The sequence below is a fragment of the Macrobrachium nipponense genome, chromosome 26 (genome assembly GCF_015104395.2).
Source record: "Macrobrachium nipponense isolate FS-2020 chromosome 26, ASM1510439v2, whole genome shotgun sequence".
Lineage (NCBI taxonomy): Eukaryota > Metazoa > Arthropoda > Malacostraca > Decapoda > Palaemonidae > Macrobrachium > Macrobrachium nipponense.
The window spans coordinates 64,273,294-64,293,799 of NC_087215.1; the positions used below are offsets into that span (position 1 = coordinate 64,273,294).

The following is a 20,506-nucleotide window of genomic DNA, read 5'->3' on the forward strand; positions in this document are numbered from 1 at the left end:
TACCCTCTTATTTTTTTTTATTGTAATCACATCTTCCTCATAGCACTATGGTAAATAAAACCTTAAAATTAAAATATCCGTTATGTTATGTTGTATTAGGTGATTACAGTTTGTCAAGATAATTGGAAAGATCAGGTAAGCCTTCTTTAAGACCCTTCCTCTTTCTGGTTTCCATAACAATATTGTAAGGTTTGCAATTGGGATTGCAATCCAAAGGATTGCCAGGCATCTCTTGCCAGTGATCAAACACACATTGTGGGAAGGCCTGTCCACCAGTGTTGGAACGCAAGTCAGCAGTGAAACCAAAGGATTCATTTACAGGAAGATGAGCTTTAACAACAAACATAGGGGTACCAGCAACCTGCATTTCTTCAAATACGACACCTCTGCGCCTGTTGAGTACACCGTAGATACCACCCACAGCAGCTTCAGGACATTGGATTTCACAGAGGTATACTGGTTCCTGGAGACGTGGCTCGGCTGTAAGGACACAGGCATATAAAACACGACGGGTGGTAGGAATGATCTGACCACCACCACGATGGATAGCGTCAGCGTGCAAGGTCACATCATGAAGATTGAATCGTACAGCACGCATGTTCTCGTCACAAAGGACACCTTCCTTAGTAGCCCATTGGAAGCCAGCAACACAGGAGTCCTTAATTTCATTGAGGTACTGAACACCCTTGGTGACATCTACCAACAGATTTGCTCCAGTAGACTCGGGTCCAAATGTCCAGATCTTCATTGCATCAGTGGCATCGAAGCTGTAGTTCTCACACAAGAAGGTCTTCCTGTTCTTGGGGTCATCACGAGGAGTAACTTTGCCATTTTCAATGTCATCAGCCAAGCCATCAGGCATAGGATTAGCCTTCATGTACAACCTGTTGTGCTTGTTGGGAGACTTGGACAAACAAAGCTCAGTTGATTCAGCACTTACAGTTTCCCTGTATGATACTACAGGGTCGGTCTTCTTCAATGGAATGCAAGCATGATCTTCTTCCAGATCCTGTAAGGTTGAAAATTAATAATTTTCTTGGAAGTTTACATCAAATACTGAAAAATTAACCACATCCATACCCAGTTGTAGGTTAAGGATGTCACATTATCTCAAGAACATAAAACCTAGACCAACTACATGACATTACTTGGAAGTTAACCCTCAAAATTCATCAAGTTTTTGTGACACATTTTGCCTTAACATAGGTTTTTACATTTAATTTTTTTTTTTTTTGCTTCAGCTTTATGACACCACTTTCATTATATCAACTATATTTGGGAAAATCTGACAAACTAGCATAATTTGTATATTGCTGCAAACTAAATGGTGTTATGGGCAGCAACTACAATAAATAAAACTAAATAAATAAATGAGTACTACTTGCCTTCAAACAGATTTCTAAGTGAAGTTCACCAGCACCAGCAACAATGTGCTCACCAGACTCTTCAATGATACACTGTACCATAGGATCAGACTTGGACAGACTGAAATTGAAGTAAAAACAAAATAACGAAGTTCCAACAAAATGACAAATATAAATTAAATCATTATTACATCCAAAACCAGTAATAAATACCGATACACAAGGATGGAGACATAACCACATCTACTTACCAAAATTTAAAGATAGCATACTGGACTAATTTAAGACCACTTCCACTATTATATAACAAGGAATCAACATACTGGACATAATTTAAGACCACTTCTACATTATATAGCAAGGAATCAAGCAATATAAGTATCTGAAATACTCACCGCTTCAGACCTTCAACGAGCTTGGGCAAGTCAGAGGGGTTCTTTGGCTCCACAGCTACTCTGACAACAGGAGATACACTGAACTTCATCACTTTCATGTTATGAGCATCCTTGCTGGTGGTAATTGTACCAGTCTTCACCAAATACTGATCAACACCTACAAGACCACAGATGTTACCAGCTGGGACATCTTCAATGGCTTCAATGAAACGACCCATCATGAGGATAGACCTCTGGATTGACTTCTCATACAAATCTTCCTTCTTTCCTGGCAAATAGTTGGGTCCCATAATGCGAACCTTCTGACCAGAACCAACTTTGCCAGAGAACACACGTCCAAAGGCATAGAAACGGCCCTTATCAGTTGTTGGTACCATCTTGGACACATACATCATGAGTGGAGCTTCAGCATCACAGTTCTTAATACCTGAGCAGCAAGCATCATCACTGGGACCCTCGTACAGCATTTCAGCCCTGTACTTCTGAGCAGTTACAGGTGATGGAAGGTGAATAGTAATCATGTGGAAGAGAGTATCACCAGCAGGAAGCCATGTGCGCATTACAACCTTCAAAAGAGGTTTTCCTTCCTTTTCACGATCTTCAGGGGACAACTTGATCTTCAAAGTATCCAACAGCTTCTGAGTTTCGTCTTTCTGTTGGAGAAGGTAAGGAAAAAATGATTAACGTGTATAATGCTGTAGTAGTAAGTACTTGCATGTTTTCAAATTATTGAGAATTTAAAAACAATTTCAGCTAACTGCACGTTCAAACAAGATTATACAAGTCCAGTATGACAATCTCTTACTTTATGGACATGAACTTTACTAAAAACCAAAAGCATTGACTATAGAATTTAAGCCAAAGGCCATACACTGGGACCAATGGTCACTCAACACCGAAAACAGAAGTTGACAGTGAACATTAGAAAGGTGTGACAGAAGGAAAACTTCGCAGTTGCACTGACTCAATTGTTTAGAGGGTGGAAAGTAAGGCAGAAGAGAATATGAAAGGAGATACAACAAAATGAAGTACTCCGTTTAAAAATATAAAAAAATGAAAAAAAATTACTGGGGCAGATGGCACAAATAAAGGGTATTTAAAATAATCAAATAGACCTTGGGTTAAAGGGGACAGTATTGTTACCAACCAATATTTCAGGAAACACAACCAACCTTGAAATTCATGATAGCATCAAAGAGCTTGAAGATGGGGTCCAGGATGTAGGTGTTGAAGGCACGCTCGTTGTCGGAGCTCTTGGTGGTTGACCACTTCTTGGTCTTCTTGTTGAAGAAGTTTTCTCCCCACATCCTGAAAGATGAGGTAGATATTTAAAAGTTTCCAACCCCCTCCCCACAAATTACCTACACTACTAATTGTGTACACCAATTATTAGAGTAAGGTGAAGAAACCAATGGTGTTAAAACCTTTTTTCCAATTTGAAGGTGAGGGCACTGTCAATAGTACTGTTGTTACAGCAGCCATACAAGGATTTTGCCATACAAGAAAATCCTACAGAACCAGTCAAGAGGAAAAAAAATATGAAGAGGTGGCAAAGAAAATCAAAGATAACCTTCCTAACTAGTATTAAGTTTTTCTTTATTGAACACACAAACCCCCCCACCCCCCCCCCCCCCAAAAAAAAAAAAAAAAAAAAAGGAAATACTTACTTGTTCATCAACTTCGAGGCAGGAACTTTGAAAAGAGAGGCATAAATATCTGCAAACTCCTTTACAGAGAAAGCCCAACCATGAAGACCAGAGCCAAAGCCAACTGATCCCTTGCTGGGGTCAACACGCATTTCTCCCATGGGTCCAGTGTCGTCATTGTAGGTAGCAATAATAACGTTAACATTTTCAACGATCCTCTGCAAAATAAGAGCTTTTCGTCAAACCAATCATTCAAATACACTAAAAATTTGCAAGCAAGTCCACCATCGTCATTGTAGGTAGCAATACGAATGTTAACAATTTCAACAATCCTCTGCTAAATGAAAATTTTTTTTGTCAAATCCATCATTCAAATACACTAAAAATTTGCAACTAAAAATACTAAGCTGACAATTAATCATATAAGCCTTTTAGAAAGGGATTGGATTACGTGCATCAATACTGGGCTTACCTACCCCTTACATCAATTGCAATAACTCAAAAACACAACATTACTTCACACCAACCTGGAATGTTTGGTAAAGCTCCTCTTGCTCCAACTGCAATTCCAACAAAGCACGATCCATCTTGTTCATGAAAAGAACTGGCTTAATTCTTTCAGCAATGGCCTGACGCAATACCGTTTCAGTTTGTACGCATACACCTGTAATGAATTATTAATCATAGATTAAAGTTACATCAGTGTTAACATTTTTAACTTAGTAAATTACACCTATAACATTCTATAAAGTGGTTGACTTACAAAAAGTGAGATGCAGGTCTTATTTCAGAACCAATGGGCCGTCAAAACTAATTGCACCTCGCTAGCTGCCTATTTCAAACTTCAAAAATTTCCAAAAACATTCCACTATTGGAATAAAATACTGACCAGAAACACAATCGACCACAACAAGAGCTCCATCAGTTACACGCAATGCTGCTGTTACTTCAGAAGAGAAATCAACGTGGCCAGGTGAATCAATAAGATTGATCAAGAAGCCAGTTTCTCCCTCCTCCTTCTGATCTTTGCTGTTAATCAAGGCCACATTCTCATCACTGAGCTTGAAGTACATGGAGATGGCACTGCAAGAGAAAAAAGCGGAATGTGGAAAATAATAAAAATTTACCAGACAACTTTGTAACCTAAATGATTCATGTACCAAATTTCTTATAAAATGCATTTATGCAATTACCAGAAAATGCACTTATTACTTATGCACTTAAATATAAGTTTATATGCAAAGGCTGCTCAATTTGTTACAGTAGCACAGTAGACAGAAGTAAAATTTGTATCATGTAATTTTTTCCATCTTGTACATAAAAAAAAAAAAAAAAAAAAAAAAAAAACTACTACTTTGCCCATGCACTAAACTTATACCATCTCTTTCAATGCAAACAAAATAATCAAGACACCAAAGACAATTACGTACTATACCTAACCCTATTATGGTACTGCAATAAAACATTTAAATGTAATGGATTAGTCAAACATGTTCAAGTTTTGTCAATACTCACGTCGATTTGATAGTAATGCAACGCTCTTGTTCATCCTTACGCGTGTCCGTAAACCGCGTTTCTCCAGCTCTTGATGATGCTATAATACCAGCTTTGGACACGAGCGAGTCGGTAAGAGTTGATTTCCCGTGATCTACATGGGCAATTACTGACATATTACGGATGTTCCGTTTTTTGTCCATCAATTGACGGATCTCCTCGACTGTGAAGTTCACCTGAAAAATTAAATATTAAGATTAGGCTGGACCCCCAAACCAAGAAAATATTTTTTGTAATGTTAACAAACACAACCAAGCACTTAAAACTACTATAATCTCAATACAGTATAACTGGCACATATTGTCGAGTCCACCATTGTCAGTATATTGCCTAATAATTCCAGCATTTCCCAGTTATGTATCTCATCAGTATACAATCTGAAGGTCATCATAAAACATTTAAAACCTTAACATAAATTGCATACAGATTGAGATAACAGGTATTCAAGAGCTATAAGCTGATTACCTTACTTCTAATCAAGATAAAACGCTATGTACAAATGACATGCAAGAATGTTTGGAATACTATATAAATGAAAGGAAATAACCTTACTTTAAACAAGCAATTAACTTTTATGTAATAAATGTTGCCTATATAGAAATAAGTTTATCTAAGGCAACATATGCCTAGTAAATCTCTAATCAGTAACCTAATGTACCTTGAATGGAAGGTGAAGTGACAACAGAATACAGAATATTAAATTTTGGTAAAAGGCTGCGCCATTTAGCGCTGAAACGGAAACCAACAGCAACAAAGGTTGAAAGGTCTAACATGAGGAAAACCTTGCAGTTGCACTTGAAAACAACAGTAGTGAAATAATGACCGCACAGTGAATCACGGTGACCTGGCTACCAGAAACTTCCACCACCACATCAACTTGATTCTTAAAGAAAAGGCATTAAAATGAGATTCGAACCGATAGCTCTACTAGGCAATACTAATCCCAGCTGCAACTTGTCAGAAGAGTCCAGACAAAAGTAGTCTATGGATCTTCTGGCAATTCTAACTTTCTCCTGCACTTAAATGGCAGGAATGTGGTTTGCTCGATTGCTGGATGGTACAAAACCCAATGATCAGCAAACTTGACTTGAACCCTGACGCAATGCACCCAAGCATAAAAACAACAGTTTGCACAACTGCCTTCCCACCTTACATGGGTATTATGCTCTATTGATCCAATGGGCTCAACCGAAGAGCAGCAGTTACTTGTCCACAACCAATAAAGCTTCCAAAGAGCCAAGTGATCTGTTCCAACTGCTGAAAGGGTTATGAAAGGAGAAAACTCCTCAGGTAACAAGACTTCATTAAACAGACATTGGATTCATTCCCAGAAAACTCTCTTGAGCTGTGGAAACTAATATTTAGACCACCAAATATCTCATGGTACTTTGTAAGTACCAAAAATAGCAGGCCACAATCCTATGAACTACAATTAGCTGAATTACACGACAGGTAAAAACTGAGTGAGGAGCTATGGCTGAACGTTAACATTCATGTGCACTACATAAATGCATACTGCCTTTACTGGTATCATATTGTAACCACCCAGATATTAATTATACCTAGAACCCTCCCAAGGACAAGATAACTATGATGCTCCCTCTTCTTGTAGAAGGCCCTCCACTGTACACAGGCCATGAACAACATTCTGGGCAAGGATTAGCAACAGTACAATAATTAGATTGGCACCTACTGCATGTAGTACTATTGGGATCTAATACTATCCAAGGCAATCAAAGAAAGACTAACGCGTCACAGTGTTCTGAGCCTGGTCAGTGACCAGCTTCCACCTCATATACGCACGAGTTGCCAGATGCCAGAGATTCCTTGCTTAACAATCTTTGATTGTTTTTAATCAGTTTCGCTTAACAATCTTTGATTGTTTTTAATCAGTTTCCAGCTGGTGTCAAGTGTGAACCACAAGTAGCATGTGCAAGAACCAAGTAAGAGCAGTGACTACACAAACCCACAAGCCCTGGAGGAAACAGGTGCAGGAGTCACAGGGAAACTCAGTACCATGAAAGCTCAACAAACCCTGTGTCAGCTATCTACAAAAAGGTGTATGACAAGCTTGTGAACAATGCTACGACTACCACTAAGTGAAAGGCTGTAACATAAAGCCAGCAGGATTTCTTACAAGAGGGCTTCATGGACTAATACCAGTACTACTTCCTGCAAGAGGATGGGGAGGCAGACCACGGGTTGTTTAAAAAAATATCTTAAATATCTTAAGACTTCTTCACTTTATTCCTTACTTTGTCATAACTCTCCTCACAAGATCATTGAATCAGCAGGTAGCAATCACAATAGACACCGAGCCATCTTTGATGGGAAGGGCAACCACTAGTAAAGGCTCAACAATAATGAGCTGCTTACCATGTGCAGCAACAGCTGACGAGACTGTTCCAACTTGGCCAAAGGTTCAAGAAATGCTGAGAAAGACAGGCTCCCAAGAATAAATGGAAAGGCCAGACTGTATCCTCACAGGCACTTAATCATGTTGTCCACAGTTGTAGGAGCATGCAACAAGACAAGCATGTTCAATGGTCTCTAAGAACCAACCAACATAGGGTAAAAAACCGCATGGTACAGGGGTGGACCATTTACAACCAATGTGTACAACCCCAAGAAAAGTACATTATAACGCGTCCTGACACCGGAGTAGAGGTCTTTAGCTCAGTTTCTCACCAACAACAAGTCGCGTCTGATGCCCATCTCCGATGTCAGGACGCGTTATAATGTACTTTTTTGGGGGTTGTACACATTGATCGTACATGGTCCACCCCTGCACCATGCGGTTTTTTACCCTATAACAAATTCACCATTAGAATGTCATTCCTGGGGAGCTGGCCCCGACCTGGACCACAAAATCAGTGATCAGCATAGGTGGCAGGGACCCAATGTAGGTCAGGGGGTTTTCACTCTACTTTCCTCCTCTTACCTGCCCCCCCCCATATAAATTTCAAGTCATTTTAATTTGTCATCCTATTGAGAAAATGTAGAACTAAGGATACACACCATGTTTTAATCCATCCAAAAATTATTTGCTAATTCAAATAGGGCCGAGAAAAGTGTTTTTGTTTTCGTCTAGCCACCATCTTGCTTGTATTCTTCCGCTTTCTAGTGGAGCTCACCGCCATCTATCGGTGGGGTTTTGACTAGTAAAGTCGTCAAAGGTAGCCTGGGCCCCTTAAACAGCAGGCGCTCCAGACAGATAATCAAAGTGACAGTAGCAATTTTTTGTGTATATGTCAGTTAAAACCCCAACTCAACCAATTAATAACTGTTGCATATATTTAGTAATTTCATAAGATTTTTTAATAGCTAAGGAGTAATATTGTCAGAAAAAAAAATTGTGAAACTATCTCCATATATGGCATATAACATTCCAAACTAAAATGCAGTTGTTGGAGAAACAAATTTTTTTCTTTCCAAAATATATATATTCTTTTTAAGTATCAACTTCCAGATTATCTTAAATTTCATTTTTTGTTATTAACCAGCAAAACCAGGAGAATACAATCATGTATAACATTAGGTGATCAGTTAAAAAATGAGCAAGAAAACATTGGTTCCATTACTGATGTTGCTAATGCATAATATTGCTGTCATTCGTCAAGTAGCAACCCCCCTAGCACCTCCTGGATTAAGGACTTGAGCAAGTTGAGGACAATTTTTAGTTGGGTTAGTCTTTATTACAACATGGGCCACTAACAAGGGGTAAGACACAGAGGGGGGTAAAAGGGGTCACAACTTGCTTGAGGGGTGAGGACCCCCAGCCCTATTAAGGGCACACCACCCTGTGTTGGGTTAGGGTAAAGTTAAGTCTGGGGTATTTCTACAGAAGCAATCCGCAGTGGCCTAGACTATGGCAATTGACGTTCTCAAATATTATTTTACTTAATGAACAAGAATTTAAGGTATTTCTACAGAAGCATTCCGCATTACCGCATCGTTCATCCCAGCGAATACGAAAGCCACCAGGAATTGGGGTGTCTAATGTATTTCGCCATGTTTAGTACGAGCCCCTGGGGGTTAATTACAGTCGTCCAAAAAAATATTACTTAAAATTCTTGTTCAGTAGGTAAAACTGCATAGAAAAACCGCAACTGCCATTGTCTGGGCCGCCGCGGATAGGTACCCTAGATCTACCAAGTCTGATTGAGTTACATTCTCTCTGAAATGGGTACCAGGCTTACAGTAGCCCTGACCCCTTACTTTGCATTCCCTCCCTCCACACACGGGATTCGGGTTAGTCTTTCCATATGTTTGTATGAAAACTCCCACCATCAGTCTACTACTGTTTGTAATATCTGTTAAACATTAACAGCATAGAACGAAATATTTCAAGACCATAATTCCCTCTCTGGACAGTTAGGGGTATTAAAACACTTGGCTGTTACTGTCGAAAACCTTCGATATGGGGGACAAAAGCATAATATAATTGGCCTTTCCAAAAGATATTTTCGCGAAATAAGAACACTGAGGATTAGATCGAAGAAAATATGCAGGCAAAGTCGTAAAGCAGATGGAACAGTCTAGACTAACCCCAAAAAGGGTTAGCCTACCTTAATGGAACGACTTTAAATACTAAAATATTAACGTAAATTGTTCGTGTGGCCTTTTATTCGTTACTCGAAAAACAACCCTAAATTAACGGAGACTACCTAAATTTTTACGGGCGATGACCTTTCTCCCATACCCTACTCGTCAGCATACGGGTTGGAATTGGGCCAATTCCTCAAAATTACAACGGGGTGACCCTTGGGTGACCAAGTTTACGTAGCAACGGCCAAAGGTTATCGTTTTATTTCCATTAAGAGAAAGAAAAAGGCCTTCGAAAGTCGATAACCAGTCGCCATTCCACGTACTGACAGGATAATATGGGGCCGCCGTCTCCGTCAACTGAAGCATACGTCCGGGAAGCAGATTGACAAAATTCTCGGCTAATTAGAAAACAATTTCCTAATTAACGTACATGAACGGTGTCATGATTTATAATTATCAAGAGATTCAAAACCCCTTTTTCCATATTTCCTAATTTTTCGACTTGTCATTGTTCGAGTTCGCAAGCGAACTTTCGAAGAACGAGACAATTTTTATTATTCAAGTTTACGAAAGCTACACTGTTAAACTATTGGTTTAATTTCAATCGTAACCAATTGCTCAATTTTCATCGAATTAATAAATTCCTTCATTCGAGTAACGTATCTTTATATACCATTGGGCGCTGGTCAATAACAAGACTAGACCCGACAAAGATATGCACAGATTTTCAATATTTTCAGTATTTATCACCCATCCAAATAACACACACCATACACCAACATGATCTCCAGTAAATACTCTTTCTGAAGATGCAGTTTAAAGCCACGAATTATGCTTACCATCTTGGATGTTTGTTGGTAAAGTTCACAGAGAAACAGAACAATGCAAGGCGTATGTTGGAAACGCCGTAAAGGACCGACTAGAGCAGAAGGAGGGTGACGTCACACGATTCTCAGTCGCCGCTAGATGGCCTCGTGGAGGTTCTGTCACATTTCACTAGGTCGTTTTACGTCTTATTTTTCATTTTCTTGCTGTGATAGCCGAAGAGTCGTAGGTCCACATATTTCACGGTATACAGCAGGTTAATAGCTCGTTTCAGAATGGGGGAAATTATACAAATACCTTTCCAAAAGTGATTGCGTAACCTTTGCTATGTGAAGTAATTTGAACTCGGTGATTGAATGACAACAATGTATTTATAGTTTTCTTTAAGTTGAATTCATGATGGTAATTATATTTAATTTACATAAATGTGGTTTAACTACTAGCATCAAATATAAGATGCAACGACAAAGAAGAAGAAAGATGGTCGAATAACTTTTTTCAATAAGTATAGATTAGTTTATGATATTTTTATTCCTACAAATCTTTCTTAATAAAAACTATAGTCTAATTGTGCGAAAAATATGTACGTATGTGAATATTTTATTCACCACTGACAATATTACTAATATCGCATTTCCCAGAAGGCATAGATCATAAAATAAAACCATGATAGAGTACATAAGTTCACAAATCTCACGCCGCTCTTAACCCAATATCACAATAACACAGCTCATAATAACAACAATTGAGCTATATTGTGCTTCAGAAAATGTAAATGGATGTTTTAATCGTGTAAAATTACTCTAAATTTTACGATTTAATAAAATAACTTGCGGCCATATTGCAATGACCAACCACGTAATTCAAGTGCGAGTTTTTTTTGTGTGGGGGAGATGGTTTCACACCCTTCCCACATGGAAGTGTCATGTGTCATCTTCTGTTTAGGATAACTGAATTGGATAACGAAGAAAAGACTAAATCAGTTACATCACGATAAGTTACGTGAAGATACAACGCATATGCAATTTTGTTTAGAAATTCAGGAATAAGCGATAGCATGGGGAAGCATAGAACATGTCCTACTTTTAGGCCAATGGCATTGCCCTCCGCTCAAGCGAACATATTCGTACCCTACAAGCAACTCTAAGTGACGTACATCTTTTCGGATGAGCTGTCTTGCACTTAATCTGAAATGACCAATTAACACAACAATATAAAGGTATAATGTGGACGTTATAAGCAGGTTCATAAAGGGAATCTTATTCGTCTTTGTTTTGCAAGAACGAAATATAGCAAATCATAATGTCCTATTTTGACAGATGTATACGTTTTAATATACGTCTAATATCTTAGTATAGTAAATGTTTTTAATGTTCTATTATTATGTTTAAAAGTCTAGGACTTGCGGTCGTAACATTCACAACATTACGCAATCCTATCGTTCTGCTTTCTCCCCACTTAACGAAACGAAATCGACCAACTTCACCTATGGCGTGATTAAATCTTTCCAGAGAAACGGTGTGTAATTTCCATTTATAACTCCACTTCATGAGTCTGTAGACCCTAATTTTTCCCAAGACGTAAGCAGAATTTGTATAATAATGAAGCGTAGTTAATCTAGGCAAAGTAAGTTAAGGTACGGCTACGTGGAATAGTTTGCAGTATATGTTTGAAGTAATCTCGCTATAATGAAAGTATGGTAATTGTGAATATTCATTAATAAAAGGTATCAGATAAATGCAATAAGACTAGATTAACAAAATCACCGATCTGCAATAGGTAAATGAACATACACTGAGACTAACAGATATTATGAAGACGCTCCAAGAAGCGCCGCACCGTGACTTGTGGTAAGTTCTCGGGCAATCTGCACAGACGAAAAAGGACAGATAAGAATCCTGAACTCTATACTTCTAAACATTATTTGTAGTAAATCGTTTACTTTAGTAAAGAAAGGATCGTAAATAAAGTAATCTGCGGTAGTTAAAGGTAATGAAAGACTTGCATTTAACTGTCTACTTCAGGACAAATAAATGATAGACTCAGATAGTTCTTCTCAAGATAATTGGCTATATAACTTTGCCCAGCTTCTTAATTAAGAGACATTGACTGATAAGCCAGGTGACTCTAGATATCAGTTCATGAATCATCGACTTCAAGACAATGGCACTTACACCATCTTGCAGAGAAAGCAGAATTGAACGCCGGCTTTCGGAATATAATGGATAAAACATCTGCATCAAAATAAAAAGGGATGAACCCTACGTTCATATCCCTTTGTAATCTATTATGAATTAAATCCCGCAGCCCATATTTCCTCTCTTCTTGAATCTCGCATTTTAATCTATTCATTCTCAATGTGATCCAGCTGTTGCTTGACACACTGCCTTCCTGTAAAAAAAAGATAAAAAAATACGTTAGGATCTGCACTACGTAGACGCTGTTACTTGTACTATTTCTTTTACTTTAAATTTATGCTTATTGGCATTATCTCCTCCTTTAGTTTATGAAAGTACTCTTGTTTAAATTGGGAATCCTTATTATTAAACCATTTTTTCTAATCATAATTTAATTGGTTATCTTTGACGTTTTTACAACAATAACAACGACGACATCAAAGACTACTGCTATTACTATTATCATTTTTATCATTACACTTCGAAATGTTCTGGATAACATTAGCATATCTATATATATAATATATATTATATATATATATATATATATATGTGTGTGTGTGTGTGTGTGTGTGTGTGTGTGTGTTGTTGTTGTTGTGTTGTTGTTGTTGGTGCTGTTGTTGTTGTTGTTGTTGTTATTGTGATGCAGTCACTGTCACTTTTGCTGACATTATGGTAATTCGCTAGATCGAGCTTACATGTACGTTGTCTCGGTTTGATGATAAGATATGGTACAAGAAGTTGGAAAAAGCGAAGAACAAACAGTACCCCGCTCTGCTACAGACTTGAAAGTAAAATAAAGTATACATACAGGAAATTGGAAAATAAACTTCAACTAACGGGACGCCACAAGGAAGTAAGCATTCGATAAGAGTTAAGCTGCTTCCCTAAGAGGGCTTGGCTCCAGAGGAAAATGACCTGACCAGTTACTAGCCAAAATGGCATAACTTTAAACGCGAGAGAGAGAGCCGAGAAGAGGAGATTTTTTGAGAGAGAGAGAGAGAGAGAGAGAGAGCAGGAGAGATGAGAGAGAGAGAGAGATAGAGAGAGAGAGAGGAGAGAAGAGAGAGAGAGAGAGAGAGAGTCCTATCTTTAGCAGAGTCGAATGTGCATGTTTACAATTATCTCGGCTATCTGCATAGTCAGTGATTTCATTTTTGATCCTTTTGTTTCAGTTAATCATCGAGTGTGGTCAATCATCACTCATCCTGGAAGGTGAGACAGACTGGCTTAGTGCTTCGCCTTAACAAGAAGTCAAGTGAACGATAAAACAAAACCACAGTCGATGCGGATAACTCAGAAATTGTAAAAATGCATATTCGACACTTTACCATATACATATATATATATATAATATATATATATATATATATACATACATATCATATGTATATGTATATGTATAATATATATATATATATATATATATATATATATCTAATAAAAGGAGCCCATATGGGCTCCTTTTATTAGATGGAATTCTGTTGTTACAGAACATTTTTACCAGTCATATATATATATATATATATATATATATATATATATATATATATATATATATATGCATACATACATATGTATATGTATATATATATATTATATATATATATATAGTATATATATATATATATATATATATATATATATATATATATATATGTGTGTGTGTATATATATACTTAGATACAATATATGTGTATAAGCATATTAGGATCACATCAAGATATATATATATATATATATATATATATATATATATATATATATATATATTATGTCCGTGCGTGTGTATATTATCATGAACCACAACTCTGCTGCAAAACAGCACGAGAATCTTGCAAGAGAATATCAGAATACCTCATCAGCAAATGTGAATTGTTAAATTGTTGTTACAAGCTTTCCCATTCACCCAGCCGACCTCCTCTCTCTCTCTCTCTCTCTCTCTCTCTCTCTCTCTCTCTCTCTCTCTCTGCATTCACTGCACGCCTAAATGTCAATACCACTGCCCTCTCTAAAGGATTTGTTCCTAAAAATTACTCCCCAGCTGTATTCATATGCTAACTGACATATGTGTCGATATGTACGTTACAGTATCTCCTAATGGTTCGTGTATGGCAGTCCTTTTGTAATAAACAATATAATCGCTGGACGTTGCCGCAGTGACAGCAAAATGCAAGACACATGCAGTATGAAACGTCAGTCACACATTGACATAATATCGTCAGTAAGAAGAAGTGCAGTGAATTTTATTAGATTTTATATTTGCTATTCCCTCACCTTCTTTGAATTCAGATATGGGAATCCTGTTCGGTGGAAACTTCCTCCGTAAGCTAATGGTTATTTACGTAGATCCATAATTATACTGTTCACACGATTCGATATTATAATAATATCAATTAGAATAAATATGAAAGTATTGCAAAATCAATGCATGTCCCCTACTGACGACCTCCTACCAGCTTTTCGCTAAGAGCATTTCGGCTGATTAAATGTTGAAGAGGCACAATCATGGCCTCGCAATTTTCCCCAGAAAAGATGAGTTTTGAAAAGCGAATATCCGATGGTATCTATCTTTGGTATGAAGGTCACAGTCAAGGTTATAAGTCACTAACCTAGCATTTATCTAGAGTTTTTTTTTTTTTTTAAGTCTACATTTCTTTTCATTCAAAAGTTATCGTTGTGGTCAAAGTTCTTAGAATTTGGAACCGCCATTTCACCTTTTTGGAACGTCACGTTATTTGATGAAAGAGGGAAGTCTGTACAGTGACGCAGAGACACGTGGAACAGACGACTGGGAACGGTGTAATTCCCAGAATTCATCCTACGCGTTGACTTTCATAGCGAGCCTCAACAGAGTCGAATGCCCACGTGTGCAGAGAGGTAAAAAGAAAAAATCTTAATAAATAAACGAATTGAATATAAAATTCAGGCAATAAGTCAAGCACAGGGATCTATGCGATCATTCAGCGCTGAAATGGAAATTGACAGGAAAAGGTTTGAAAGGTGGAACAGGAGGAAAACCTCAAAGCAGTTGCGTTATGAACCAAGTGTTGGGAGAGGATGGAAAGTAAGATGAAGAAGGAATATATGAAAGGAGGTACTACAGTGAAAGGAACGAAAGTGGTTGCAGCTTGGGGCCGAAGGCACGCTGCAAAGACCCATAGGTAATGCCTACCGGGCAATGACGGAACTAGTACCCTACGGAGAATAAATGAAAGATTAATTAATGCAGTTATATCAATAATCAAGTCTACATACAAAACATGTTATGCAAATCAAGAAATCTATAGACCAGAGCGCTTTGAAGGGTTTTTTCTATCTTGTGAGCAGCAACATCAGTCGGTGCCAGAAAAGTCATTCCACAGCCTGGTAGTAAAAGGATTAAGTCAAGTATGCCAGACACGCTAACAAACGAACAAACAGATAAACTCAGTGCAAGTCCCAAGCCCTGATATATAGGGAAGGCCGGAGTCAGGAACTGCTTCCGTCCATAATAAATCTTCCGAAACCAATTATGAAATGAGCTGTTCAAAAGAAGGAACAGCTGGGGGAGGCTTATTTATATCAGCTGCCCTGGCTCGGATGAAGCTGAGATGAAAAAGTTTACCTTTATATCATGTCTGTCTGAAATACCAGGGAGAATTGTGATGAAAAGGTAAGTTTGACAGTCACAGTGAGACTAGTGACTGGTCAGGCAGACGGACAACCTTCCTTCGTGCACATCTATGCATGATGGTCAACCTCCGCATCAGTTTTGACTGATGCCCCTTTAGCGTGATAGACGCACTGGAGGACGGACAGACAAATGAACCGAAAACCTATAGTCCACCGACTATGTTGGCTGGAGAATATAGTAATGTTCAGAAGGATTTTAGCCAAAATCAGTTTTATACAGATATGAAAATAATTCAAAATTAAAATTGCTCCTTTCTGTTGTCAGTAAACCAAACAAAATGTCCCTTTTTAACGTATATATATCCACATGCATAGTTTCAGTTAACAAAGTGCTTAAGCCGATTAAACAAAAACTTATCATCCTCGTGCATTTCTATTTATGAGGCAAAGAAAGAGGCTGGGAGAGTGATGACCGTAAACGTGAAGGGAGGACCGGCCAAAATACTGCAGAAGAAGAATGAACCAATGAGGTACCCTACTCACACTTGTTTCTGTTTACAATGTAGGTTGGTTACGGGCTGTTGAAGAGCAAGAGCCTGTGCCAGTACAAGGCTGACTGAATCTAAGTAGTAGTAGCATGTAGACAGGTGGTTCTTTTCGCATGTAATATTATTTTTTCCTATAATGAGTGAAATTAAATGAGCTAATTGTGATTACTCCACACTCATATTTGTATGTATAACTGAATCACGAAAGTTAGGAACGTGATAAATCCATAAATAAAGATATATGCCACGAAGGAAAAATAAACGAAGGAGTATCTGCGAGATCTTTCGACGTTAAACGTCCTTTACTAAGGTCTCGCAGATACTCCTTCGTTTATTTTTCCTTCGTGGCATATATCTTTATTCATATTTGTATGAACATTTGCTCTGATATGTTACATTAGACTTTATAGAGCTGAAGTTAATATATATAAAAATGTACATAGGTATTTCCACTTTTTTCTTTTATGGTCCGAACAGTATATTTTTTCTCCTGATGAAGAGCTTCAGTGACTGGTTTTCCCTGCATTACGGCCCTAAAGTGCTCCCACTTGTTTCTTCGAAACTGCTAAGGTCATTCAAGGTCGAAGGTCTGGATAAGAATAAGAACAAGCATACGGCGACCAGGAACAATATAACGCCATTCTGAATGTGGAATTACCATTTAGGTAGGACATGCTTGCATACTCCCCCTCCTTACGCGTCTTCTTTTCTTCTTCTTCTTTTTCTTCGAAGTTTAACCGATGCGACTTGGGATCGCCTGTGCGTGCAAACTCAACCTCGGTTGCTATTGATCCGCAACGAAGGAGGTGGTGGAAGGAATCAGACACTCCGAAATGGAGTAGGGGTTGGGGGAAGAGGTAGGGGAAAGGTGGGAAGGAAAGGGTGTGTTTAGGAGATTTTGCAGACATACGGACACCCGAGTTTTGACGTCAACTCTATTTCTAGCGTCCAAAATCTATTCTACGGGAATTCGATTTCCAGCCTTCGTGAAAAATAACTTTAGGATGAGAAGTTAGACTACGGAAAAGGACAAGTCATCCATGAAAATTATAGGCAGTAACTGACAAATAAACGGGACCCGCCCCATGTGGTCCCCATAGACCACATGATGATGGTCGATACAACGGCCTACATTGATAAACAATGAGGATTATAACAATGAAACTTTTGTTTTTATCATCAGCCGTATCCTTTGCCTTGGAGATTTGTAACTTATTTTCCCAAATCTAAATTATTTTAACGTTTTTACGTCGATTTGATCAAAATGCTGAGTTCCTCTATGTAATCTATTCCGTGAGAAGCATCAGTGTCATGTTTGCTTAGTCAAAAAGTATTCTACTTAGTAAATATGCCTTATTTCGTACCGATTTTCATATGCTAAAGGTCATTATCAAGTTTACTTGCTCATTTATTGATTCCTCGCACAATTACATCTCATTTTATTATTACTACATTTGATTTATTTGTATAATTCTTATGCTAGAAAGTTTCCCTCAAACCGATAGTCACACACCTAGACTGATGCGCAGTTAAAATCAGGCGATGATAAATGATTTGTAATTATTGGCTATCTTTGTCGATCAGCGGAACTCAGGTAAGTACCTGCGCCAGAGGACACGATTGCATCATATGACGATATGGCACTTACAATATTTTTCTGGCTTTTAAGACTTTCACGACGTTAATTGCAGACGATTTTTTTTTTTACTTCCGACGATCCTCAGAATATGAAAGTAATTTCCCTGTAACTTTGCATTTAGTATAAACAGGACTAAATAGACTGCAGAGAGCTATATTGCGCAAAAAATATGTTTGTTTGTTTGTATGGTGCTTTTACGTTGCATGGAACCAGTGGTTATTCAGCAACGGGACCAACGAATTTACGTGACTTCCGAACCACGTCGAGAGTGAACTTCTATCACCAGAAATACACATCTCTCACTCCTCAATGGAATGGCCGAGAATCGAACCCACGCCCACCGAGGTGGGACGCTAATACCATACCAACCACGCCACTGAGGCGGCCAGTGGACTACTGATCATTGGGAACTGGGAAGACGTCGAAAGCATTCTGTTACCATCCGAACCACAGATAACGTCTATGGTTTGAGCTGTCTGGATCACGAATACAACTGATCACGAATACAACTGATAACGCCTGCCGTGCATTAGGCATCAAAGATGCACGACTCCCGTAGGGGGTTAGAGCCGTTAGTGCTCCTGACGCGGTGTGCTGCAGGCATCACTTAAGGTTCTTTGGAGCGTCCCTTCAGCCCCTAACTGCAACCTCTTTCATTCCTTTTACTTTATCTCCGCCCCTAGTCTCTTTTTCATCATTCTTTCCATCCTGTGAGGTTTTCCTCCTGCTACACCTGTAGGCTACAATCTATTACTCTCTATTTCCCTTCAGTGTGGAAGAACCTCGTAGGTCCCAGCGCTTGGCCTTTGGTCCAAACTTGTATATTACCTTTCATATTATAATAACTGCAAAGATGTACGCCCACAATAAAACATGATGCTTGTGTAGGAGCGAGTATATTTTCACATAACTACTGTGCACGAGAGAGAGAGAGAGAGAGAGAGAGAGAGAGAGAGAGAGAGAGAGAGAGAGAGAGAGAGAGAGATGCAGTTACTGAGCAACATATATTGCTGATGGAAGTCACACATAGGTTTGGTTCAAGTTACTCTAGAGTAAATAAAAAAAAAAAAGCCAATTCGAGTACAGAACACAAAACCTCATGTTGCATGCATGCGCAGGTTCAGCTGATCACGTGAACTGGTCGTGGCTGTTGCATAAACATTGCTTCTAGACCTGCGGATTAATGTCCAATATACAGGTTATTTTAGAATGACTCATAATTTCAGGCAAAGTCTACGGATTTTTTTTCTGCTTTTTTATTTTTGCCAGTGTCACATTCAACTTAACAAAATCACGAAAAGTGACTTGTAGCATGACCAAAGGTTTGAAAATGTCTTTTACTGTAACGTTTTTGTTTTTGTTTTGTTCTATGTTTAGGTAGGCAAAACTCATGTACTTTTTTTATAGACTACGCTGAAAATACTCCAGTTTTTTCCTACAGATTTTATATATAGATTTTGTTTTGCCGCTTTCTTCCTTTTGATATTCGGAATGCAGCTTTGCCAAACTGTGATGTGTGTAGTGCAGCGTAATAGTCAAGAAAATTCTTTATTTTGTCATAAACAATTGACTTAATAGTACAAGATCACTAACTGGGGCATACCAAACCATATTATTAGAGAAAGAACGTAAATGATAACACATTTAAGACACTAATAACGACTGAGGTCCACAGTTTTTTCTTGACTACTAAGTACTAAGCAAACTTTCCAGTATGATCCAGTACAGTTTTCCGTTTCCACGTAACTATTAAATGTCACCATAAACAAAAAATAGCAACGAATTTCTGTAAAGTTTGGTATAATTGAAAATTTAAATCAAATTTCTGGTGATCTAGTAAGGAGAGGTATAATTTGCTGTATAAAAAGAATTGTTTTAAATGGTATTGAACAGTGTTTTGCCACTGGCTCACTATAACTCCATTTATTGTAATGACTGCGCCTGCAGCCTAACCTGTGCAACTAACACTGTAGATTTTAAGCGCTGTCAAATCAGATTAAATAATTTTCTTATTAAATAAAAGAAGAAAATAAAATTTAAGTAGTCGGATGGGATACAAATCCAATCCCATGACATCTTTCAGCCATGTTTGACATGGGTCGTCAGATTTAGTCAGAAAATATGGTACGATTATTTTATACATCTATCAGTCAATGATAAATGCCTCTGGAGAATGATTTGCCAATATGTGCAAT

At 38.1% G+C, this 20,506-nt stretch overlaps 1 protein-coding gene across 1 annotated transcript; it reads right to left on the bottom strand.

Moving 5' to 3' along the window:
- Positions 1–10,502, bottom strand: LOC135200338 (translation elongation factor 2-like). The gene is made up of 9 exons (XM_064228909.1): positions 10,347–10,502; positions 4,921–5,135; positions 4,295–4,488; positions 3,933–4,069; positions 3,427–3,623; positions 2,932–3,067; positions 1,760–2,412; positions 1,386–1,485; positions 1–1,009 (listed from the first exon to the last, which is right to left on the bottom strand). Exons 1-9 carry the CDS (start codon positions 10,347–10,349, stop codon positions 104–106), a joined length of 2,541 nt encoding a protein of 846 aa, XP_064084979.1. The 5' UTR covers positions 10,350–10,502; the 3' UTR covers positions 1–103.
- Positions 10,503–20,506: the final 10,004 nt, after the last annotated feature.

Coding starts and splice junctions, on each gene's coding strand:
- LOC135200338 (XM_064228909.1), bottom strand. Junction 4,489..4,920: donor TGCATTACTATCAAATCGAC/GTGAGTATTGAC, acceptor TTTCTCTTGCAG/TGCCATCTCCATGTACTTCA. Junction 4,070..4,294: donor TGTGGTCGATTGTGTTTCTG/GTCAGTATTTTA, acceptor AATTCATTACAG/GTGTATGCGTACAAACTGAA.